Source organism: Curcuma longa, chromosome 4 (genome assembly GCF_044706935.1).
Source record: "Curcuma longa cultivar G26 ecotype Majalengka, Jawa Barat chromosome 4, ITB_CL_G26_1.1, whole genome shotgun sequence".
Classification (NCBI taxonomy): Eukaryota; Viridiplantae; Streptophyta; class Magnoliopsida; order Zingiberales; family Zingiberaceae; genus Curcuma; species Curcuma longa.
In genome coordinates, this window is record NC_133864.1 from 5,814,377 (window position 1) to 5,838,138 (window position 23,762).

Sequence of the window (23,762 nt, forward strand, 5' to 3'; positions counted from 1 at the left end):
AGAAAAAAATTCCCACAATCTTTTTGGTTTCACTTCATCCCAAAGTTTTCTTATCAAATTTTCTCACTCTGAAATAAATAAATAAATAACAAAAATAGATACATAAATGAAGCTAGTTCGTCTCTCTCTCTCTCTCTCTAAATAAATATATAATTGTAAATATAAATTACCAATTGAAATTTACTTAGGTCTCAAATCGAATGAAAACTCATAACTAATCCTGAGTGAAATGAGGTAAAGCTAAAGAACTATTTCTCCTCGAGATAATGAAAAGGCAAGGAAGTTTTTAGGCTTGCCCTTTTTTCTTCCATTGATCTTTCTATTGTAGTAAACTGATATTAGGAGGTCAAACCAATCCACAAATCTAGTCGAGACATTTCAGTCAAAGTACATGCCATTATAAGAGCTACGATGATCATTTTGCGAGTTGGTCAATGGTTCTCATGTAAACTACATACCATTAAGAGTGACGACAATTTTTCGAGGAGTTGCATGATCTCTATGTTCACAGAGCCATATTCCCTGAAACAGAACCAACACACACAAAAAAAAAATCAAGGGCCATAAAGGAGAATTTTACAGAGCATTTAGAACTTAATCTGCCATATTTTGAATCTTTAACATGAGCATTAATTCAATGTTAGTTGAAAAGTTTGAGTTTTCACCTGCCAAGTTCCCATGTTCAGATGACCATCAGTAATAGGAATCCTAGACATCAATGACAAAAAGTATCAGCGGCGTATAGCTTCTGCGATTATTCGAATTATGATATGAAAAAGTGGGCTAAAGCACGTACGTCAGGGCACACCCAAACATTGATGATTTTATATGGGCAGGCATATCATCAGGTCCTGCAATGTTATCAACAGATTAAGGATCATTCGATGCTACACTGATTTAAAGCAAAGAATCCAATCACAAAGAACCGTCTCGATAGTAGTCACATTTTACCACAACAACAACAATACCAAGAAAAAAACAAATCTAAAATGGATGGGGAACAGGAACCAACAAGATTCTAATTTTATTATTGTTGTTGTTGTTATTTTATTTGTTAAAAAATATAGAGTTTCATTTCCATAAACATCATTTCAAGCTACCAAATGAGATAAGGAAAGAAAAGTTTGTGTGTGCGTGTGCACACACACACCTGCCCAAGGTTTGGATAGCTAGAGGTGCCAATGGGGCAGGAACAGCACCCGCCCAAATCGACCTAGTTCATTTCATGCCGAGCCAAGAGAATAATTCAAAAGTGATCTCAAATGGGAGAGAGAATGAAACTATTGAGGTGTCAATGCAGCAGTAGGTTCATTCTATATGAGCATAGCCTGTCACTAAATGGCACATACCAAGCACAGCCCAAAGCATGCCGGGCCAAGCAATGTCATGGGTGGTCCTGCCCACCTCTAAGTATTTGTATATGTCCGATGAATGACCAAGAGGAAGTTAGGATATCTCTTAAACCAAAAAATCAGAAGCATTTCTATTGAATGATTCAGATGTCAAAAACGATACAGCAAAGTCTTATATATCCTTACTAGATAAGCATATAATTTAAAGCTACTTCAAGTTAGAACTGTTGAAAAAATATATATAAAGGAAATACCCTAGTGAATTCTTCCTTTTGAGTCCTTTAACTGCTCAAAGATTTTAATCAGACTAAAATACCATGCTTGCATAGTTTCATTGTAGTGTTAGGGTAACTTTACTATCTAGTTGATTTGACCTCGTAGTGGAAATACCCCAGTGAATTCTTCCTTTTAAGTCCTTTAACTGCTCAAAGATTTTAATCAGACTAAAATACCATGCTTGCATAGTTTCATTGTAGTGTTAGGGTAACTTTACTATCTAGTTGATTTGACCTCGTAGTGGAAATACCCCAGTGAATTCTTCCTTTTAAGTCCTTTAACTGCTCAAAGATTTTAATCAGACTAAAATACCATGCTTGCATAGTTTCATTGTAGTGTTAGGGTAACTTTACTATCTAGTTGATTTGACCTCGTAGTGGATCACAACAATACCCAACTAATGGTTATGAATTTATTAGGGTTCTAAAGCCTGAAGGCTTAACCTTAAAGGATCCATATCCAGTAGAGTGCAACCTATAAATCACATTGAAACAAAAGATCACAAGTTACAAGCTAATGGTGTGAAGTGATGCATAATAGAACAGATTTCTATGCTTCTTCAAAATGGAGAAAAATCAATTGTGTGCTTTCCTTAAAGAAGAGAAGAACCATTCCTGTCTTCTTGAAACAGAAAGATAAAGCGTGATTAATGGTCTTGCTGCTCTTATTAGAGAGGGATGTTCATTTAATTAGAGGAATTATACATAGGGAATGGTAGACATAAGCTGTTCTACAAAATTTAATGCTAAGATCAGAATAGCAGGATCAATAAATCGTAGCTGCTTTATCAGCTGCTACTGATTTTTCTGGCAATTGCCAGACTTTAAAGAAGGCTATTTTTAAGTATTGGGTGTTGATGAAATTGGGAGGCTGGATTGGCAATTTTCACATTTACTCACCTTCTAATGTGTGCTTCCACGGTGCAGATCGACCCTAACACAGTAAGCAAAGGATGAATCATATGTATATCATCACAAAAATCCTATTCTATATTTTGCAGTAATCACTAAAGGGATCCTTGAATGTCACCTCTGGCACAATCCGATTCAGAAATGTTTCAGTGTCGCTCTGAACATCAGAGTCATAATTCTCATTTATGGTGAGAGAAGCACTTGTATGCTGCACTGAACAAGTATTTAACCTTCTGGTCAGAAGAACAGCAGCAAAATGCAACGGACAAAAATAAATACTAAAATTGTAATCACAGTCATCGAAAACTCACGGAAAAGATGAGCAAGGCCGCATTTGAAGCCCGACAAATCTTGTTCTATCTCTCTTACAATCTGGCACAACACCAGAAGCATACGAGTTATGTTTCATCACAATTTCCTATACTTCTAGCGTCCATTAGTAAGCACTATAAGGCATCAACTACAACCAAACGCATCTATCGATTGACCAGTGGATCATTTTCCAAACACAGCAGGAAAAAAATTGCTTATTACTGATTACTAAGGGAGATAAAATCAAGCAATGATCGGAAGAAAAAGTGACAGATTTTGAGGCGATTGAACCTTGGGGGTGATGAGATGGCATCCGCGCCTCTGAGGAGGGATGACGACGGTCTTCTGCGCCCACTTGGCGGCCATGGTCTCAGAAACGATGCTGGAAGTGCCGGCGGCAGCTACGACGAGTGTACGAGGGCCCTTCTGGGATCTCAAACGGGGAATCGCAGGAGAGAAGAGAGGCTTGGCGGAGGAGGCAGCCGAGGCGGATCCCATCGTCGATAAAGAGGGCGAAAAAGGAGAAGATCCGGGGGTAGCCACGAATTCACAATCTTAAAGCACCGAAAGATCTAGAAGCCGCTCGCTTCTCACCACACGATGTCCCAAGTGGCAACCACAGAATAAAATGCTGCGTGGGGGAAAAAACACTCATGTTTCTAATTTTATTATTTAATTTTCAATTTAGTTTAATAATTAATACATAATTCAATATAACAATGATATATTTAATTTGTTTAATTTAATGATCAATTATGATATAGATTTATGCTAATCATAACGTTTAGTTGTCGATCGCATATAAAAATCAAATTAAGATGGTAAATGAATCTAACATTTGTAATTAAATTTAATGTTCAACTTCATAAAAATTTATTTATATTCATTTAATATATACAAAATCAATTAAATAAATAAACTTAAATAATTTATTAAATTAAATAAATAAATTTGAACGTATATGTGTTCAGTTCGTTAATGTTCGTGAACAATATTCATGAATAACATTTACGAATCATATTCATTAATAAAATTCTTATCAGCATACTAAATAAATACAGAATCTTTTAAAATAAATAAATAAATTTAAATTATCAAATCTAATAAATAATCTTTTAAAATAAATAAATAAATTTAAATTATCAAATCTGATAATCAATTAGGCATGTAAAAATTTTAAATAATCAAACAAACTTGAATTGAAAATTTATTAACATCTAAACGAACTAAACTCAAATCAAATTTGAACCAAGTTTAAGTTCATCAAAACAAACCAAATTAAATTTAAACAATCATTTCAAGGACATAATTCATTGTAAATTTGACTTTACTCCATCTTCTTATCAAACAAACTTGAACACTCTAAAATTTAACTCGACTTAAATTAACTACTTAATAACCATCATGATCTGAATTACCTACACATATAGGCCCTTTATTATTACTCAAGAAGTTTACTAGAATCACAACATCACACGATTCTAAGCTTGAGATTAGGGTAACCAACTCTAGCTTTGTATTTCTCGAATAGCTCTTGAAGGGCACGAACAAATTGAGCATGAGCCTCATCGACCTAAAATAAAAAATAAAAAATAAACAAGAATTTCATTAAAAATAAGAATTCAATAATATTTTTTAAATAATTGAAACGTAAATTTTCATTTCTTTGTGTTACCTCCTCCTGGGTTGGTTTGCGGTTTCTCTTCACCTCGATGGGTTTTCCCACCACTATATGGAGTGGATGACGAAATGGAATAGGTGACCTACACGAATATATAATTAAAAATAAATAAATAATATTTTTTTTTAATTTTAAATATTGCGAGGGCCATAATTTAAATACCCAAATCTTCCTAGAAAAATTGTCGGAGGAAATTTAATGGCTCCGTAAATTCGAGCAGAAAGCTTCTCGCCGGGATTCCACCACTTGTATATCTTATTCTGCCTCCAATTAAAATATAAATAAATGTAAAAAATACTATTAAATAATTTTATTTTTTTCAATAATAAAATATATATACCTGGCCAAAGCAAAAAACCGGGACCAACGGTCGACCGGTTTCGATGGCAATTTTAACAAACCCCTTTCTTGATTTGAGGTAGGCAACCTCAGAATCGTGCTTCATGTGGACCATCTCCCTTACTCCGCCGGGGACGACGACGACGCTGTAGCCCGCCTCCAGGCACTTCAGGAAGCTCTTCCTCGTCACCGGCACGTGCCCCACCCACGTCCAGATGTGCCTCATGAACGGGATCCAGAACGACTGCACCAATCCCAACAACAACAACAACAAAAAGGTCCAGATCTTTAAGACAAACAGATCACAGAGAATCAAACGGGAAAAAGCACGGGAAAGATCGGTGTCTCACGGCGCTGTTCGCCGTGACCTTAATCTTCGGCAGCGGCATGAGGCCGGCGTGGCTGGAGAGGACTGAGTTGGCGAGCGGCACCAGCGAGTGCGGCTCGTAACCGATCACTGGAAAAGGCGGATTGTTTCAGTGGTTAATTTCTTCAGATCGGAAAATTTAAGGTCAGGTTTCTATGAAGATTAGCGATCACCGTAAGCTTGGTTCGGGTCGAAGGCGTCGACGTCGTCGGCGTGAAGAGTGATGGGGAAGTAGCTAGTTATGTGCTTGAGGATGTACCTAAAGATCGCAAAAAAGAAACGATTTGGAGAGGAAAGGAATGTAAATCTGCCGGTGAAGTTTCGATTGATGGCGAAAAGGAAGCACCTTGACAGTCGGTTTCCGAAGTCGCTCTTGTCGTCGACGGGGATCACCAGCGAGAGGAGGAGGAAGCCGGCGACCCTGCGTTGGAGGAAGAAGGGTGAGAGAGGAGTAGGGAGACGGAGGCGGAGAGAAGGAAGACATCAGGAGGCTCACGCGGCGAAGTAGCGGGCGGGGAGGAGCAGCGCGGCGGCGAGGAGCACGGCGGCGTTGATGTGGAGGAAGCCGACGTAGAGGAGGAGGGCGACGGCGGAGTGGAAGAAGGAGGTGCATGATCCGGTGGTGGTAGGTCGAGTCACTGCCGGGTCTGCCATGGTCGTCGCTTCCTTCACGGCCGGTAACGGCGGTGGGGGAGAAGGAAGAGGAGCCGGTGGACGTACGGCGGAGCACTGACTGCAAAGGCGCTTCTTCACAGACGATCGGTCTAAATAAACAGATGCATTTAATTTGCTTTTTTTTTAATATTTAGTTTCTAAAAAAATTAATTTCTCTCTGACACATTTATAAGGCTGGCCGTCACTATAATTACTGATGTCACACTATACATATAACTCTTGGATATTATCAGAAATGAAACACGTGGCAGGGTCAAGAAAAGCCACGTGGCTTGATCACATTAGATTATGGTTTTATCATGTCTCATAGATTGTGTAATTTGTTAGCATATTTTGAAATATGACATTGCAATTCAAAATAATTGCATACTGGCCAACTAACTCAACAACCCATTCAATTCCCGATCTACTTTATACCTAAACGCATTTCCATTCATTTAATGTAAGATGATCCTTTTTTAGCCGTTTGAATTTATTTGAATTTGATCTCGATCGTCGATAATTACTATTTACCAATTAATTATTAAATGTAAGATGCTACCTCAACCAAATAGATGTGAAAGGGTTGAAAAAGATTTATTATTTTTTAATATATTTCCTTGATTTAATTTACCATTTATGGTTTAGTAAATTATTTTTTCAGCCTTTCTTTTTTATTTGGTTTAATTGTGGAGATCCGGATCGGGCCAAGTCAACCGGCGCGGCCCGAGTAACCCGATCGGCCCATGCAATTTCCTCGTTCACACGAGCGAGCGCGCGACAAAATCTCGACGACAATGGCGACGACGAGGAGGAAGCGTTAGAAAGAGACTGGTTGGTTTCGTTCGACGCAAATCGATTCCAATCGTCTTCCCGTTTTCATGGGCAAAAGATCGGGAGGTGAGCCAATGAGATCGGTGCTTCCGGAGAAGGCCCTGCTCGCGGCGGCCGCCGGTGCGGCCGCCATTGCGGGCGTGCTCCTCCTCTCCAGCTTCTTCTCCGACGGCGGCCTCCGCTGCTCGTTCCTCTCGACCATCGCCCGCACCTCCGACCCCACGTCGGAGCTGGCCGAAGCGCTGCTCTACTATGCGACCACGCCGTTGGTGCCGCAGCAGTCGCGCGCAGAGATCCGCCTCGCTTTCGACGTGCTCCGCCGCCGGTCCCCCTGCAACTTCCTGGTCTTCGGCCTCGGCCGGGACTCCCAGCTGTGGTCGGCCCTCAACCCCGGCGGCACCACTCTGTTCCTGGAGGAGGACCCGCAGTGGTACTCCACGGTGTTGAAGTCGACGCCGTGGCTGAAGGCGCACCACGTGAAGTATCGGACGCAGCTGTCGGAGGCGGAGGAGTTGATGAGGAGTTACAGAGCCGGCGAAGGGGACTGCAGGCCATCGATGGGGGCGAAGGGGTTGCAGCGTAATGACGGGTGCATGTTGGCGTTGGTGGGGCTGCCGGGCGCCGTCTACGGTCGGGAATGGGACGTGGTGATGATCGACGCGCCCAAAGGGTACTTCCCGAAGGCGCCGGGAAGGATGGGCGCGATCTACACGGTGGCGGTGATGGCCAGGGGGCGTCGGGGAGCGGGGGACACCGACGTGTTCCTCCACGACGTCGACCGCCCGGTGGAGAAGAAGTACGCAATGGAATTTTTATGCGACAAGTATCGGGCGGGCGGCGCCGGCAGGCTGTGGCACTTCCAGATCCCGCCGGTCAACGTCAGTTCAGTTGATTTTTGTTGACATTTATTCCATTTTTTATGTTAATTTTTCTTCCACTTTTACTTTGTGATTTTTTTTAAATAAATTTGAGATTGTCGATTTATTCACTTCACAAATAGGTTTTGATCAAGTGAAAATTTTCACATTCTTGGATGACTTTGTTATACATTTTCCATAATGCTATAGGAAAACTCTATTGGTGGTGTTTGATTTGAATATTTTTTTAATTTTTAATTTTCTATTTTTTATCTAGTTTTTAGAAAACATAAAATATGTTTAGTATTATATACTATTTTTTATTTTTAATTTTTTTTTTAAAAATACATTTGATTTGTTAATAAATAAAATAATTTTTTTAATAAAAAAATCATCTTATTCGTGAAAAAGAAAAAAATTATAAATAAAATATTTTCACACCGCTGGAGTTCAAATTGCTGGAAGAATCCTTGGTAGAAGTAGCAAACGCGCCAGAGGACGAACTCGAAGCTGACTGCGACGCATCGTTTGGTTCTTCGCCTGTGTTGGAGTCGTTCTCCGGCTGAGTGGATCCTGGCACCAGAGTTTGGCCTGACTAAGTGGGAAGTCGAAAACTTGCTGCACTTGGTACCAGAAATACCTTCTCTTCCTCAGCTCCTCCCCAAATGAGGGTTCTTGAGTGGACTGAGGCAGCCATGCATGCCTCGCCCTCTACGTCAGCTGTCCTCGTCCTCTTGGCTCGGTAGTCGTCGCACGAGCCCTCGTCATGGAATCTCTTCGAGCTCCTCCTCTGCACCCAAACTCCGTCGTGAGCTTCTTCGGTTGCGCCCCATGATGGTGCATGCGCGACAATGGATGGGGTAGACGAGCGGCGCCTGAAGGAGCAGTTGCTCCCCCGAGCGTCGGCCGCCGGCTTCTCGACAGAGAGCACCACCCGAAGGGGATCCTTGCGGGAGGAGAAGCCGCACGGCAGGTCGAGTCGCTGGGTACGTCCATCGGCTTCTCCTGCAGATGGAAATGACAAGAATGCAACTGTACGGAAGCGTCGATCCTCAACTTGTGCCTCGGCGACAGCAACGTCGATGAGCACCCAGCCAACATCCTCTACCACCGTCGCGTACGTCCAACGTTGCTTCTTACAAAAAAAAAAAAAAAATCAAAAAACACAAATTTGCCTATAAAAATCCGATCCATTTTTTCCCCTGTATACTACAAGAAATTCATGAAATAACGACGGAATTAACGATCATTATAATTAGAGACGGAATATTCATTTCCGTCTCTAATTAGAGACGGAAATTAATTCCGTCGCTAATTAGCGACAGATTTATATTTCCGTCTCTAATTAGAGACGGAAATTAATATTCAGTCGCTAATTATAGCGACGGATTTAAATATTCCGTCTCTAGATAGAAATGAAAATATTAATTTCTGCATTAAAAAATACTTTAGCGACGAAATATTGTATTCCGTCGCTAAATTAGAGACGGAATAGAAACGTCCGTCGCTAATATAGAGACAGAATATAAATTCCGTCGTTATTATTTTTTAAAGATCGGTATTGTACCCTAAAATCGTGAATACCACCTCCCCAAACCGCGAGACCCTCCTCATTTTCTTCCTCATCGCGTCAACGCGGTGCTGTTCCCACCGTCTCCGCCGAAGCCAGGTGAAAGGGACGCCCAACATCGCCACCTTCGACGCACATAGCACGGAGAAGAAGCCCTCTCTTCCTCCTCGCTGCCGGCGAGATCTCCCTGCCGTGCCGCATCGCTTCTTCCTCCTCCCTTCTTCGCCTGCTGCCCTGTCGCCGCCCGACGTTGCTACGCCCATCGCCGCCAGACGTCGCCGCGCCCTTCACCGCCGCCTCCTCTCCCTCGCACCCCTTCTGCTATAGATCTGCCGACGAAGCCGTACCGCCGCCGCAAACCCTCTTCTACTTCTTCGCTTCTTCCTCCACCGTCGCCGCCGGCCGATGCCTCACCGTGCCGCCGCTAAATCGCAAGGAAGCAGAACCCTAGCGCTTGCTGCTCGCCGCCGCCGCCGCCCCACAAGGACCAAAGCTCCTTTCCCTAGCCGCACGCCTAGTTCGACGCCGCCGCACCTCCTTGCCCTAGGACCGAGATTGAGGAAGTTGCTGCCAGGAAGCAAAGGAAGAAGAAATCGGGAGGTAAGGGAAGGACAACTAGGTTTATTACTTCAGTTTTGAGTTGAACCAGTTGGACGACCTTCAATTTCCTTGAATCTTGGTTGATTTTGCCTCACAGCTTGTTGTGTGATTTGGAACCGATCAGGATTGGTGTGGTGCTGCCGCAAGGAAGAACCAAATCAAAAGAGAGCTAGGGCTTCAATCTGAGGTAAATGTTCTTGTAGTTGTCTTAGCTATTTGGTTAGGCTTATGGTTTAGCAATGGAATTGTGGCTTAGAGTTATTGTTCTGTTGGGATTATGAGGTGAGCAGATGGGTTTAAATGGGTGGATCATAATTCTTTCATATAACTGTTTATTAAATTTCTTAAATCTTTCATAATTCAAATTTAATTTGAATTCCAGGTGTAAGTATATGCTGCTGAGTCAGTTTGAACATGATAACATTGTTCAGTATTATGGGACAGACAAGGTAATAACTTGTTTCGGCAGTTTTCATAGATCAAGTTCTTTACATTTACATGAATTTATTCTTCAAGATGGTTTCATATAGTAAAGTGTATCAATTTATTATCAAATATTTGTGCTTTCCGAACAGCTTGTGCTAATTATTTTGTTTTTTCTATATCCTATGAGAAGAAACTTAATAGATATCCTTACTGTGCTAGAGATATCAAATGTGCAAATATATTGGTTCACGTGAATGGCTCTGTGAAACTTGCAGATTTTGGATTGGCAAAGGAGGTTTGTTCTGATGTTCTCAGTGTTTGATGTGAATCAATAGCTGTCTGCAAGGTATGTTAGTATTTCTATTACTTAGGATTTTTTTAAGTTATTACTTGTAAAGATTTATTTTTCAAATAGGTTGTTATAATTACATTATTACTAACCTATCTTATTTTCTTTTTGTAGGATCTTCTATTTTGGCTGGGCTCGTTTTTGTAAGATTTTTATATTTAGATATTGTATTCAGATATTGTATTCAAATGCGCATTTTTCAAATAGGTTGTTATAATTAAATTATTACTAACCTATTTTTATTGTCTTTTTGTAGGATCTTCTCTTTTGGTTGTATTTTGTAGAATCAGTGTATCTAAAGATTTGTGTTGTATTCAGATATTATTGTATTCAGATTGTATTAATATTGTATTCAGATATATTGACATGTCGTGTATTCAAATATTGTATTAGTATTTTGTTTTATTATTATTGGGTTATTAATGTATTACTGTTATATTTGTTTGATTGATATACAAACAGGAAATTCAAAAATAAAATTAAAATATATAAAAAAATAAATTATTAGCGACGGAATGATAAATTAGAGAAGATCCCGCTTTTTTTTATTTTTATTTTTAAAAATTAGAGACGGAAATTTAAATTTCCGTCTCTAATTAGAGACGGAATTTATATTTCCGTCTCTAAAATTAGTGACGGAATTTAAATTTCCGTCTCTAATTAGAGAGGGAATTTATCTATCTATCCATATCTATCTATCCATATCTTTTTTTCTTCCTGTTGATCAATTTTCTTCTTTCCATTCAGAATGAAAATGTTTAAATACTTCAAGAAATTAGAAACAAATCAAAATGAAAACACGTAGTTAAAAAGAATTGAAAACTTATAATTAAAAAGAATTGAAAACAAATCAAGATCTTCGAAAAGACGGTTTTGAAACCTGCTAAAGAATCAAAGAATAGTTGGAACAATTGTGTGACCTGGCGATGATGTGTGACTGTCAGATGTGGATCGGGCGGTGATGGAGCTGTGGCTATTGCCGACCGTAAAGATGGAATCGACATGACCGTTGGATCGTCGCCACGTATGCATCTCACTCCCGACCCGCCTATAACTTCTTCTCTCAGCTCTCTCTCGTCTCGTCATTTCCGTTCTCCCAACTCTCCGTCTTCGAAAGCTATCGGAAAAATCGGAAAAAAGGTAACCCTCGATCTTGTTTCTTTCTCTGCTATAACTTGCTTCTTTCTCTCTATTTCCGTTCTCAACCTCCGTCGGTCAGGCATCTCGGGCTTTGGGCCATGGCAGAGCATCCATTTGTGGTGGGCTACTCGGGCTTCATCCCGCAGGTTGTCGTGGACCGCGATCACGACCACGGCGTCAATTTCGTACTCATCGACCCTGACCTACCACTCCTCGACCAAGGTCCATTTGAGTGTGTAATATACAAACTCAACACGGACGATTGGGAGATCGAGTCCTTAGCCGTCCAGGACCCCATCGTCGACCAACCCCTTTACGAGGGCCTTCTCAGTCAGCCCGTCACTCTGATTCATTCCAGGTACCCCCGGATCCCGTCTTGTGGCTCGATTTCATCATGCTTGTCTTTAATCGCTTTGATGACGCCGCTGTGATAATCTATATAAAATCTCCAATCGTCGCCTTTTCGCTGCCTTACGAGGGTGGAGTTGCCTCCACAATACGTGTCGCCGGAGATTATGTAGAGTTTCGGGGCATTAGATTCCTCTTGGCCCCCGACCCCCAACAGGTGCCAGAGCACCCTCCATTGGACATTCTTTAAAAAATAGCAAAAAATATACTAGACGGTATCAGAGGAGTGAGACTCTTTCATTTTCACTTCCTAAGCAATCCGGAGCTCCCCCAGCACTTAACGATAGCCCGGAACTATTATTCCACGAGAGTCATTCCCCTATTTCCCCGCTACGCCAACCAACCAGCTGGATAGGGGTGAGCAAAAATTCGGTTAAACCGAATAAACCGATTAAATCGAACCAAATTTTTAATTCGGTTCGGTTATTTCGGAAGTTCGGTTATTTTTTAAAAAAAAATCGGTTAATTCGGTTCGGTTTTAAATTTTCTTATTCGGTTAAACCAAATTAACCGAATTAATTAAATTAAAAAAATAATTTATAAATTTTAAGTAAATAAATATATAAATTTCTAATTTATTAGTAAAATTTTAATAATATTTAAAAAAAATCGGTTAATTCGGTCAAAAATCGAATTAACCGATAAAATTTCGGTTCGGTTTGTTCGGATTTTATTGGAAAATTCGGTCGGTTCGGTTGGTTTGAAAAAAATCGGTTTAATTTTCGGTTTATTCGGTTCGGTTCGGTTCGATTTTAACCGAATACTGGCCCCCGACCCCGAACAGGTGCCAGAGCACCCTCCATTGGATATTCTTAAAAAAATAGCAAAAAATATACTAGACGATATCAGAGGAGTGAGACTCTTTCATTTTCACTTCCTAAGCAATCCGGAGCTCCCCAGCACTTAGCGATAGCCCGAAACTATTATTCCACGAGAGTCATTCCCCTATTTCCCCGCTACGCCAACCAACCAGCTGGATAGGGGTGAGCAAAAATTCGGTAAAACTGAATAAACCGAACCGAATTTTTAATTCGGTTCGGTTATTTCGGAAGTTCGGTTTTTTTTAAAAAAATCGGTTAATTCGGTTAATTCGGTTCGGTTTTAAATTTTCTTATTCGGTTTAAACCGAATTAATTAAATTAAAAAAATAATTTATAAATTTTAAGTAAATAAATATATAAAATTCTAATTTATTAGTAAAATTTTTATAATATTTAAAAAAAAATTCGGTTAATTCGGTCGAAAATCAAACTAACCGATAAAATTTTGGTTCGGTTTGTTCGGTTTTTATTGGAAAATTCGGTCGGTTAGGTTAGTTTGAAAAAAATAGGTTTATTCGGTTCGGTTCGGTTCGATTTTAACCGAATACTGGCCCCCGACCCCGAACAGGTGCCAGAGCACCCTCCATTGGACATTCTTAAAAAAATAGCAAAAAATATACTAGACGGTATCATAGGAGTGAGACTCTTTCATTTTCACTTCCTAAGCAATCCGGAGCTCCTCGGCACTTAGCGATAGCCCGGAACTATTATTCCACGAGAGCCATTCCCGTATTTCCCGCTACGCCAACCAACCAGCTGGGTAGGGGTGAGCAAAAATTTGGTTAAACCGATTAAACCGAACCAAATTTTTAATTCGGTTCGGTTATTTCGGAAGTTCGGTTATTTTTTTTTTAAATCGGTTAATTCGGTTCGGTTTCGGTTTTAAATTTTCTTATTCGGTTAAACCGAATTAACCGAATTAATTAAATTAAAAAAATAATTTATAAATTTTAAGTATATAAATATATAAATTTCTAATTTATTAGTAAAATTTTTATAATATTTAAAAAAATTCGGTTAATTCGGTCGAAAATCGAATTAACCGATAAAATTTCGATTCGGTTTGTTCGGTTTTTATTGAAAAATTCGGTCGGTTCGGTTGGTTTGAAAAAAATCGATTTATTCGGTTTTTGGTTTATTCGGTTCAGTTCGGTTCGATTTTAACCGAATACTGGCCCCCGACCCCGAACAGGTGCCAGAGCACCCTCCATTGGACATTCTTAAAAAAATAGCAAAAAATATACTAGACGATATCAGAGGAGTGAGACTCTTTCATTTTCACTTCCTAAGCAATCCGGAGCTCCCCCAGCACTTAGCGATAGCCCGGAACTATTATTCCACGAGAGCCATTCCCCTATTTCCCCGCTGCGCCAACCAACCAGCTGGGTAGGGGTGAGCAAAAATTCGGTTAAACCGAATAAACCGAACCGAATTTTTAATTCGGTTCGGTTATTTCGGAAATTCGGTTATTTTTTTTAAAAAATCGGTTAATTCGGTTCGGTTTCGGTTTTAAATTTTCTTATTCGGTTAAACCGAATAAACTGAATTAATTAAATTAAAAAAATAATTTATAAATTTTAAGTAAATAATTATATAAATTTCTAATTTATTAGTAAAATTTTTATAATATTTAAAAAAATTTGGTTAATTCGATCGAAAACCGAATTAATCGATAAAATTTTGGTTCGGTTTGTTCGGTTTTTATTGGAAAATTCGGTCGGTTCAGTTGATTTGAAAAAAATCAGTTTATTCGATTTTCGATTTATTCGATTCGGTTCGGTTCGATTTTAACCGAATACTGGCCCCCGACCCTGAACAGGTGTCAGAGCACCCTCCATTGGACATTCTTAAAAAAATAGTAAAAAATATACTAGACGGTATTAGAGGAGTGAGACTCTTTCATTTTCACTTCCTAAGCAATCCGGAGCTCCCCCAGCACTTAGCGATAGCCCGGAACTATTATTCCACGAGAGCCATTCCCCTATTTCCCCGCTACGCCAACCAACCAGTTGGGTAGGGGTGAGCAAAAATTCGGTTAAACCGAATAAACCAATTAAACCGAACCGAATTTTTTAATTCGGTTTGGTTATTTCGGAAGTTCGGTTATTTTTTTTTTTAAATCGGTTAATTCGGTTCGGTTTCGGTTTTAAATTTTCTTATTCGGTTAAACCGAATAAACCGAATTAATTAAATTAAAAAATAATTTATAAATCTTAAGTAAATAAATATATAAATTTCTAATTTATTAGTAACATTTTTATAATATTTAAAAAAAATTGGTTAATTCGGTTAATTCGGTTAATTCGGTCGAAAACCGATTAACCGATAAAATTTTGGTTCGGTTTGTTTGATTTTTATTGGAAAATTCGGTCGATTAGGTTGGTTTGAAAAAAATCGGTTTATTCGATTTTCGGTTTATTCAGTTCGATTCGGTTCGGTTTTAACCGAATACTCAGATGGAGAACTTTTAGCCCGTTTCAATTTTCAGTAAAGGGTTACAGCTGCCAGTTTTTCTTCTCCAAAATTTGATGATGGGACAGTAATATTTTGTTCTTGTTCTTAGCGCTGCCAGTTTTTCTTCTCCAAAATTTGATGATGGGACAGTAATATTTTGTTCTTGTTCTTAGCTACTTATTAGTTTCTATAACGCTGGTTGGTGAAAATCGAAAACAAAACCTGTTTATTTTTTTTTACCATTATCTACTCGTATCTCTCTTAGCGTTGGTGTGCTTGTTTTGGGAAAATGCAGTAGCTTTCACCCTGAAGCTTGTTACAGGAACGTTTGGATTGGAATTTGCAAGTGATGCTGTTACATATTATAGCTAGTAGTTACTTGTTAGTTTTTATAATGTATAAAAATTAAATGTTAGCTTCTACACAGTCGATTATGATTAGATAATATTTATTTAGAATGAGATAAATGTTATAAAATCCATGAAATCCAATAAATGTGTAACCTGGTGATGGAAAAGGTTCGATGGTTATTGTTCTTAAAGAAATTAAAAAATTTCCATGAAATCCAATAAAATTATAAAAGGATACAAGTTGAACTACAAAAAATCTTGATAAAATATTTTTCCTATATATGTTTGGTGCACATTAAGAAGAATATTTTCCCTTCTCAAGGTCAAAACAATCAAGAAGTTAGGCCTGCCCAATCAAATTGACCAGAATAGAATGTATTGGCTTGTGTACAAGTAGTTTCAGTTTTGTATTAACTATATATATATTATAGTCGCCTCGCCTCTAATTATTTCTATAATTATTTCAATCACAAGCTAAGTCTTGTTTCACTCGAGTTAATTAAGCCATACAACCCATAATCATAGATAGCACTTTGACAGGCAACCTCTTGCAATTCTAGAAACAAATACAGGATGTTAGAATATGCATGTTTTGGTAGGCACTCAAGAGTAAGGAGGGTAAGCTTTAAAACTATAACTTGAAGTCGGCTTGCTTATAAAGATGATCTTCAAGAGTAATTAATCCTTCATCAGATTTTGTTAACTAACTAATTTGGTAAAAAGTTACACATAGAAAGAGATTTGGTCCAGCAGGCAGACTGCAAGACAGCTATAACAGACAGCACCCTTATCAGAAATTAACACCTGGCTTAAACCTCTCTCAATATTTACTCCAAACCTAGCTAGCATAAATCTCAAGGTCCTTATCTTACTTTTCATGATCTTATTAAGTTAGGAATCAAATCTCATAGTTTAACTTTTATATTTAAATACTTTATGAATAGTTGATAGTTGTTCAAGAGTACTATCAACTCTCTTGGAAAGCGATCGGAAAAGGTATGAACCCTACGGATCTGGCCATGGAGGAGCTTCCCGATCGTCGGTTCGTGGTGGGCTACGTGTTCTTTCCCAAGAATCAGGAGAGCTTCATCCGACCCTCTCTCGAGCACCACTCGCGACCGCGACGTCGATCTCGTCCCCATCGACCTCTCGTGGCCACTCGTCGAGCAAGGCCCCATCGACTGCGTGCTCCACAAGCTCCACTACGACGAATGGGAGATAGATTTCACCGCCGACCCCATCATCGACCAACCCATGGCCATGCTGCATTTGAAGTATCCCGACGATCGCATCCACGGGATACGCTTCCCCATGCTAGTCTATGACGCCTCTGTGATCATTCATCACTACAAAAATAACAGTAATTAGAGACCAAATTTTCGATCGTAAATCCGATTAACGACCGATAAAAAAAATCATTAAAAAATTCATCGTAAACTAATTTAGCGACCGAATCCTATTTCGATCGCTAATTAGCGACCGAATCATATTTCGGTCGTTAGTTTTAGCGATCGAAATCTAATTCGGTCGCTAATTTTAGTGACCGAAATAGGATTCGATCGCTAATTTTAGCGATCGAAACCTAATTCGGTCGCTATCGCTAATTTTAGCGACCGAAATACGATTCGGTCGCTAATTTTAACGTCCGAAATCTAATTCGATCGCTAATTAGCGACCGAAATCTAATTCGATCGCTAATTAGCGATCGAAATCTAATTCGGTCACTAATTTTAGCGGTCGGATTTGGAATTCGATTTTTAATATAGCGACTGAAATAAAAAATCGGTCGCTAAATTTAGCGACCGATTTAATATTCGGTCGCTAATTCTGTCTATATTTTTTAAAAATTATCAATATGTCACGATTATATTTAGATACAATCAAGATTAAACCTGTTTCTCATACAATCTATAAATAAAGATCGAATTATAATCGATCGCTATTTAGGTAAGCACTTACCTAGTAGTATGGTTCTGATGGTGAGAAGAATTTAAGCACTATCTTGTATTTTTGTATATGCAACGCCCTTCCTATACAGGTAAAATTAAACTTGGTGATGCAAAAGGTTAGATGGTCATTGTTCTTAAAGAAATTAAAAAATTTCCATGAAATCCAATAAAATTAATTATAAAAGGATACAAGTTGAACTACGTACAAAAATCTTGATAAAATATTTTTCCTATATATGTTTGGTGCACATTAAGGAAAATATTATTTTCCCTTCTCAAGGTCAAAACAATCAACAAGTTTAATCCGGCACGAGTACTGACCGCGAGTGACCTCACTCCCGACCCCCGACCCCCTTGGCCTATAAATTATTTCTCTCGGGTCGCCGTTCTCAAACCCTCCGTCGATCGACTCTATCAACTCTCTTGGAAAGCGATCGGAAAAGGTATGAACCCTACGGATCTGGCCATGGAGGAGCTTCCCGATCGTCGGTTCGTGGTGGGCTACGTGTTCTTTCCCAAGAATCAGGAGAGCTTCATCCGACCCTCTCTCGAGCACCGCTCGCGACCGCGGCATCGATCTCGTCCCCATCGACCTCTCGTGGCCACTCGTCGAGCAAGGCCCCTTCGACTGCGTGCTCCACAAGCTCCACTACGACGAATGGGAGATAGATTTCGCCGCCGACCCCATCATCGACCAACCCATGGCCGTGCTGCATTTGAAGTATCCCGACGATCGCATCCACGGGATACGCTTCCCCATGCTAGTCTATGACGCCTCTGTGATCATTCATCACTACAAAAATAACAGTAATTAGAGACCAAATTTTCGATCGCTAAATCCGATTAGCGACCGATAAAAAAATCATAAAAAAATTCGTCGTAAACTGATTTAGCGACCGAATCATATTTCGGTCGTTAGAATCATATTTCGGTTTAGCGATCGAAATCTAATTCGGTCGCTAATTTTAGTGACCGAAATAGGATTCGATCGCTAATTTTAGCGATCGAAACTCTAATTCGGTCGCTATCGCTAATTTTAGCGACCGAAATACGATTCGGTCGCTAATTTTAACGTCCGAAATCTAATTCGATCGCTAATTAGCGACCGAAATCTAATTCGATCGCTAATTAGCGATCGAAATCTAATTCGGTCACTAATTTTAGCGGTCGGATTTGGAATTCGATTTTTAATATAGCGACTGAAATAAAAAATCGGTCGCTAAATTTAGCGACCGATTTAATATTCGGTCGCTAATTCTGTCTATGTTTTTTAAAAATTATCAATATGTCACGATTATATTTAGATACAATCAAGATTAAACCTGTTTCTCATCCAATCTATAAATATAGATCGAATTATAATCGATCGCTATTTAGGTAAGCACTTACCTAGTAGTATTGTTCTGATGGTGAGAAGAATTTAAGCACTATCTTGTATTTTTGTATATGCAACGCCCTTCCTATACAGGTAAAATTAAACCTGGTGATGCAAAAGGTTAGATGGTCATTGTTCTTAAAGAAATTAAAAAATTTCCATGAAATCCAATAAAATTAATTATAAAAGGATACAAGTTGAACTATGTACAAAAATCTTGATAAAATATTTTTCCTATATATGTTTTGTGCACATTAAGGAAAATATTATTTTCCCTTCTCAAGGTCAAAACAATCAACAAGTTTAATTTGGCCTGCCCAATCAAATTGACCAGAATGTATTGGCTTAATTAATTGTGTACAAGTAGTTTCAGTTTTGTATTAACTATATATTATAGTCGCCTCGCCTCTAATTATTTCTATAATTATTTCAATCACAAGTCTTGTTTCACTCGAGTGAATTAAGCCATACAACCCATAATCATAGATAGCACTTTGACGGGCTAGCTATACCTCTTGCAATTCTAGAAACAATTTAAATACAGCTGGATGTTAGAAGATGCATGCATGTTTTGGTAGGCACTCAAGATCGAGTAAGGCTAAGCTTTAAAACTATAACTTGAAGTTCTCGGCTTGCTCATAAATTAAAGATGATCTTATCTTCAAGAGTAATTAATTAATCCTGCATCAGATTTTCTTAACTAACTAGTTTGGTAAAAAGTTACACATAGAAAGAGATTTGGTCCAGCAGGCAGACTGCAAGACAGCTATAACAGCACCCCTATCAGAAATTAAACACAAACACCTGGCTTAAAACTCTCTCAATATTTACTCAAACCTAGCATATATAAATCTCAAGGTCCTTATCTTCCTTTTCATGATCTTATTAAGTTAGGAATCAAATCTCAAAGTTTAACTTTTATATTTAAATACTTTATGAATAGTTGATATATAGCTGTTCAAGAGTACTAGCTAGTCCACATAAATATATAATTGAGAATAAATGAAGTTGCTTGTATCAAGTTTCAAAATTGGTGTGTGATAAAGTTCGTTGCAGTGATCCATCAAAAAGAAACTCTTTCGGGTGGGTATCGTTCTAAAGTGCCAACACATGATGCCTGTGGGAAATTGGAGGCGAAGGGAAGAGAAAGAGATGAAGAAGAAGAAGAAGAAGAAGAGAAGTTACCAAGTACCAATCAATACTCAAGTGGATATATAGTATGATTTCAACACCATAGCACCATGCATGTTGTTCTAACAGTAGTCTGCACGATTAAGATATGCTGAAGCATATATAGCAAGACTATTGAAATATTTATAAAATTAAAAGTAAGACGACAATTGAAATCAGACAATATATCAGTTAGATTTAATTTTGTTAAAGCTTAGTGGAGGTCGAGTCCACTAAACGGGAGGAGATGGAGCTAGGTTCAACCAACCCAATGCATAAATCAGATTACGTACTGACCAAATGGGGCTTCTTTCTTCAAAACCTAAGCATTATATTGATGAGTTTGTTAACTTTGCCTTTCGCTACTTGCAAGTCAATCGCGGAAGCTTAATTCTTGGTTATCTATTCTGTTTAGAAGGTGAAGAATCTATATATGCATTGTACATGGAGAAAGAGAAGTAATTCCGTGAACTGATCCAACCAGTTCACCCAACGAATCTATAAAAAATTTTATCTGTTTCCTGGTTGTTTTATTTGGATACTAAAATCATTGCAAGAAGTTCACATGTGGATTTGTCTTTTTCCTTACTTTTTCTCCCAATTCATCTCGTTGTTTTCTTTGACCTAACTCACTTTTTTATTTTATTTTTTATTTGTTTTTCTTATATTTGCTTGCTTCCAAATTACTTCCAAGACAATGTTTTCACATCTCGTTTCCTTTCAACCATCAAACAATCCAACTATTTGTGTTCCTCTTAAAGATTTTTGTTCATTGCCCCTGTCTTTTCTTTGCCTACTCAATTCAACAGATTCCTTGTTGGAAATTACAAGTCTAAAAAAAAATTTCATATTAATGTTAAATTAGAAGGCAATTATTTTATTTTATTTTTAAAACTAGAAATTCCCTCTATTTTTAGCTTTTATTTGTGTTTTAAATATTTCTTTTGTTTTAATTTATTTTTTAAATGGAATTTCACCTACTTTCTTCTCTTTCACTTGTGGTTGTGGAAGTAACTTTTTAAATAAATACTAATTTTTTAAAATATTAAAACCGGGGAATGCTTAAAACCTAATTTTATGTTTGAGCAACATTTAGGACCTTGACAAAATATTCTAAGAATTTTGGACCAATATGATAAAAAGTGTAATGATGATTTCATTTCAATTTATCTATTTAAATGCATCACTTTTTTTTTTTGAAACCTTGCCCTAAAATTTTTAGACATATTTCAATTAGCCCCTTTTATCTTTAGCAAAAAATGATACAAAAACAAAAGTTTATTTCTATGTGCTACCACATTATGCACGTAATTAAAATTATAAAATAAAAAATAATTACAAACCGGCCCTTATCTGTCATCATTTAAGCAAAAAGGGATAGAAACTCTATTTTAAAAAACAAATGGATGAATGATCAATTATTGGATGAAGACTAACAATGACATTAAGCTTTTCTAGCACAAATCTTAATGCAAAATGGGTTATAATTTAATAAATATATAATTAATTTCTTTTCATTTTGTCAAAATAGAGAAGGTTTAATTTTTTGAAATAATTTGACTAATTGACATTATTTAATTTTATATCATATGCAGTGAAGAATGTTTTAGTTAAAAATAAGAGGGGCATAGTTTGTGCATTGTAGGTACGGATGATTTTGCATTGTGGCTAATATTGAAGGTCCCATTTGGATAATAATTATTCTTAATTTAAGAAAAGAAAAGAAAAGGAGGCGAATACATGATTAAGATAATTATCGGGCTATTAGATACTAATTAATTGTAATTTAGAACGAGGATTAGGTTTATTCGTTAGATTAAATTGCCACTAAACAATTTCGGCTACTTTATTTTTTTTAGGGGAAAAAAGAGCTCGAATTCCAGAGAGAGAAAGGCTTTTGGGAAATTATTAAAGAGGCGATTAACCTCCTCCCTCTGATTCTTCTCGTGCTACGAGCGAAAGGATATATATATTAAAAAAAATTTGGGGACCTCCAGCTCTCGAAGATTACCAGGACATTACTTTATATTTTTTTTCACATAAATCGATAAATTTTTTTGTTTATTCTCTCATTTACCTGAAATTTTCTGTCAAAATCAAAATGTTCATAATATTTTTGATGGAAAAAAGAATTTTTTAGGATGATTTGGCGATTGGCTTTGATTTTTTTTTTCTTTTTCTTTTCCCTTCCCCCTACCGTAGGGTTTTATATTTTTTTAGATATGCCTTTTCCTACAGTTTGACAGGTTTTGCGTTTGATTGCTACATCATGGTTTCTTGCTCGAGGTAAAAGATTTCAAATTTTGGACAATTTCTTTTCCTGCAGTTATTGAGTGGATGGTCGAGTAGGATTTCAGTGTAAAAGATGCATTTTTCGGCTGATTTCCTGCTTGTTCTTCGCCGTTCTTGGAACGTAACTTGCTAAATTTGGAGTCTTTTGAGGAGCTAAAGTCTCAAAATTTCTTCATTTCAGAAGAGGCTCTCGAGTTCGATCTTACTCCAAGGAGTAGTAGCTCAGATGGAAATTTTGGATGTCGTTAGTGTTGCTGAAGAGTCTGTATTTCGGTAAGAATACTCACCCCCAGTGAGTGTGTTTCGCTCTCTTCCTTTCATGGAAGTGATGGCAAATCGGAACATCATGACAAGTAGAGAATCCTCCTTCAACATCAGTCTGCAGTCGGTGCCGCAGTCCATGCAGAGCGTGCGGTTAGCCTACATCGCTGACGGCACGGCGATCTACAAGCCACTGACCAGTTCATCTCCTGCTACTTATCAAGGTGGAGAAGGAGGAGGAGGAGGAGGAGGGAGCCCCGGGGCAGCTGATACTGCTTCTGCATCTCTAACAGCACACAGCCTGAACATGAACATGGGAGAACTCGTCAAGAGGAAGCATGGCCGACCGATGAAGTATGGAGCTGCTGACCTTGCCTTGACTTCCTTATCAATGGCTGACCCATTGTCTCCATCTGGGATGGGCAACATAGCACCCTTGAGCTCAACCGATGGTGTCAAGAAACGAGGCCGGCCACCAGGTTCTAGCAATAAACAGAAGATGAATGCTCTCGGTATAAATTTTCAAGAAGCAGTGAATCCACACATGCTTTGAGTTATGCTCTTCTTGGTGTGCTCTTAATTGTGTTAGCATCATCGGGTTCTTGTTCTTGCTATCTTATTCCTCTAGGGCGAGTTCACTCTATCCAAGAGATAAAATAAGCTAGCTAGCTGGTAATAGAGATTTACATTTGGTGCGTGATGACTTTTTGCCAATATTTCATCCATGCCTCTTCTTGTTTTATTGTGTTTAGAAATTCAGAAATAGTTTCCTAAATAAATTTTATCTTGTTTCTTTCTATTCGATTGCTTTATAACTCGGATTTCCTGTATATGATAAACGATGAATTTATACTTTTAGTTGATATATTAACTTCTTGAGATACTACATGTGTGTAAACATAAACATAATTATTGAATTCTTTACATATAGTTGCAATGTGATCTCGCTGATGTATCTAAAAAGACTGGTGTTGACAATATTCTAGTAATTTCTTATCTTGAATTTTAGTTCCA

At 38.2% G+C, this 23,762-nt stretch overlaps 4 protein-coding genes and 1 long non-coding RNA gene across 7 annotated transcripts; 3 read left to right on the forward strand and 2 right to left on the reverse strand.

Moving 5' to 3' along the window:
- Positions 1 to 267: 267 nt before the first annotated feature.
- On the reverse strand, positions 268 to 3,370 carry LOC141827298 (uncharacterized). Its single transcript, XM_074714512.1, has 7 exons — positions 3,143 to 3,370; positions 2,851 to 2,911; positions 2,658 to 2,752; positions 2,528 to 2,561; positions 797 to 851; positions 666 to 708; positions 268 to 522 (listed from the first exon to the last, which is right to left on the reverse strand). Exons 1-7 carry the CDS (start codon positions 3,347 to 3,349, stop codon positions 451 to 453), a joined length of 567 nt encoding a protein of 188 aa, XP_074570613.1. The 5' UTR covers positions 3,350 to 3,370; the 3' UTR covers positions 268 to 450.
- A 790-nt stretch (positions 3,371 to 4,160) lies between these two features.
- Positions 4,161 to 6,030, reverse strand: LOC141827844 (diacylglycerol O-acyltransferase 2D-like). Of its 2 annotated transcripts, XM_074715175.1 has the most exons (8): positions 5,735 to 6,030; positions 5,585 to 5,659; positions 5,412 to 5,497; positions 5,222 to 5,328; positions 4,873 to 5,115; positions 4,695 to 4,792; positions 4,527 to 4,614; positions 4,161 to 4,424 (listed from the first exon to the last, which is right to left on the reverse strand). In XM_074715175.1, the coding sequence occupies exons 1-8, from the start codon at positions 5,890 to 5,892 to the stop codon at positions 4,323 to 4,325; spliced, it is 957 nt and encodes a 318-aa protein (XP_074571276.1). In that variant the 5' UTR covers positions 5,893 to 6,030; the 3' UTR covers positions 4,161 to 4,322. The 2 variants fall into 2 exon arrangements, with proteins under 2 accessions (XP_074571276.1, XP_074571275.1); XM_074715174.1 differs by having other exon boundaries at positions 5,412 to 5,659.
- Positions 6,031 to 6,773: 743 nt separating this feature from the next.
- On the forward strand, positions 6,774 to 7,628 carry LOC141827297 (arabinogalactan O-methyltransferase 2-like). The gene has a single exon (XM_074714511.1). It carries the CDS (start codon positions 6,774 to 6,776, stop codon positions 7,626 to 7,628), a length of 855 nt encoding a protein of 284 aa, XP_074570612.1.
- Positions 7,629 to 9,606: 1,978 nt separating this feature from the next.
- Positions 9,607 to 10,672, forward strand: LOC141827299 (uncharacterized). Of its 2 annotated transcripts, none has more exons than XR_012601660.1 (5): positions 9,607 to 9,753; positions 9,851 to 9,940; positions 10,136 to 10,202; positions 10,455 to 10,525; positions 10,643 to 10,672. It is a non-coding gene; the product is annotated as an uncharacterized LOC141827299 (long non-coding RNA). The 2 variants fall into 2 exon arrangements; XR_012601661.1 differs by having other exon boundaries at positions 9,878 to 9,940.
- A 12,143-nt stretch (positions 10,673 to 22,815) lies between these two features.
- Positions 22,816 to 23,301, forward strand: LOC141826975 (AT-hook motif nuclear-localized protein 10-like). Its single transcript, XM_074714277.1, has one exon. The coding sequence runs from the start codon at positions 22,816 to 22,818 to the stop codon at positions 23,299 to 23,301; it is 486 nt and encodes a 161-aa protein (XP_074570378.1).
- Positions 23,302 to 23,762: the final 461 nt, after the last annotated feature.

What these genes read in the sequence shown, in the direction of transcription:
- LOC141827844 (XM_074715174.1), bottom strand. Translation starts at nt 5,892, where the DNA reads ATGGCAGACCCGGCAGTGACTCGACCTACCACCACCGGATCATGCACC. An exon ending in CGGTTTTTTGCTTTGGCCAG is followed by an intron (nt 4,793 to 4,872) that starts GTATATATATTT and finishes AATTGGAGGCAG; the next exon opens with AATAAGATATACAAGTGGTG. An exon ending in ATTTTTCTAGGAAGATTTGG is followed by an intron (nt 4,615 to 4,694) that starts GTATTTAAATTA and finishes ATATTCGTGTAG; the next exon opens with GTCACCTATTCCATTTCGTC.
- LOC141826975 (XM_074714277.1), top strand. Translation starts at nt 22,816, where the DNA reads ATGGCAAATCGGAACATCATGACAAGTAGAGAATCCTCCTTCAACATC.
- LOC141827298 (XM_074714512.1), bottom strand. Translation starts at nt 3,349, where the DNA reads ATGGGATCCGCCTCGGCTGCCTCCTCCGCCAAGCCTCTCTTCTCTCCT. An exon ending in ATGTTTGGGTGTGCCCTGAC is followed by an intron (nt 709 to 796) that starts GTACGTGCTTTA and finishes ATTGATGTCTAG; the next exon opens with GATTCCTATTACTGATGGTC. An exon ending in TGAACATGGGAACTTGGCAG is followed by an intron (nt 523 to 665) that starts GTGAAAACTCAA and finishes GTTCTGTTTCAG; the next exon opens with GGAATATGGCTCTGTGAACA.
- LOC141827297 (XM_074714511.1), top strand. Translation starts at nt 6,774, where the DNA reads ATGGGCAAAAGATCGGGAGGTGAGCCAATGAGATCGGTGCTTCCGGAG.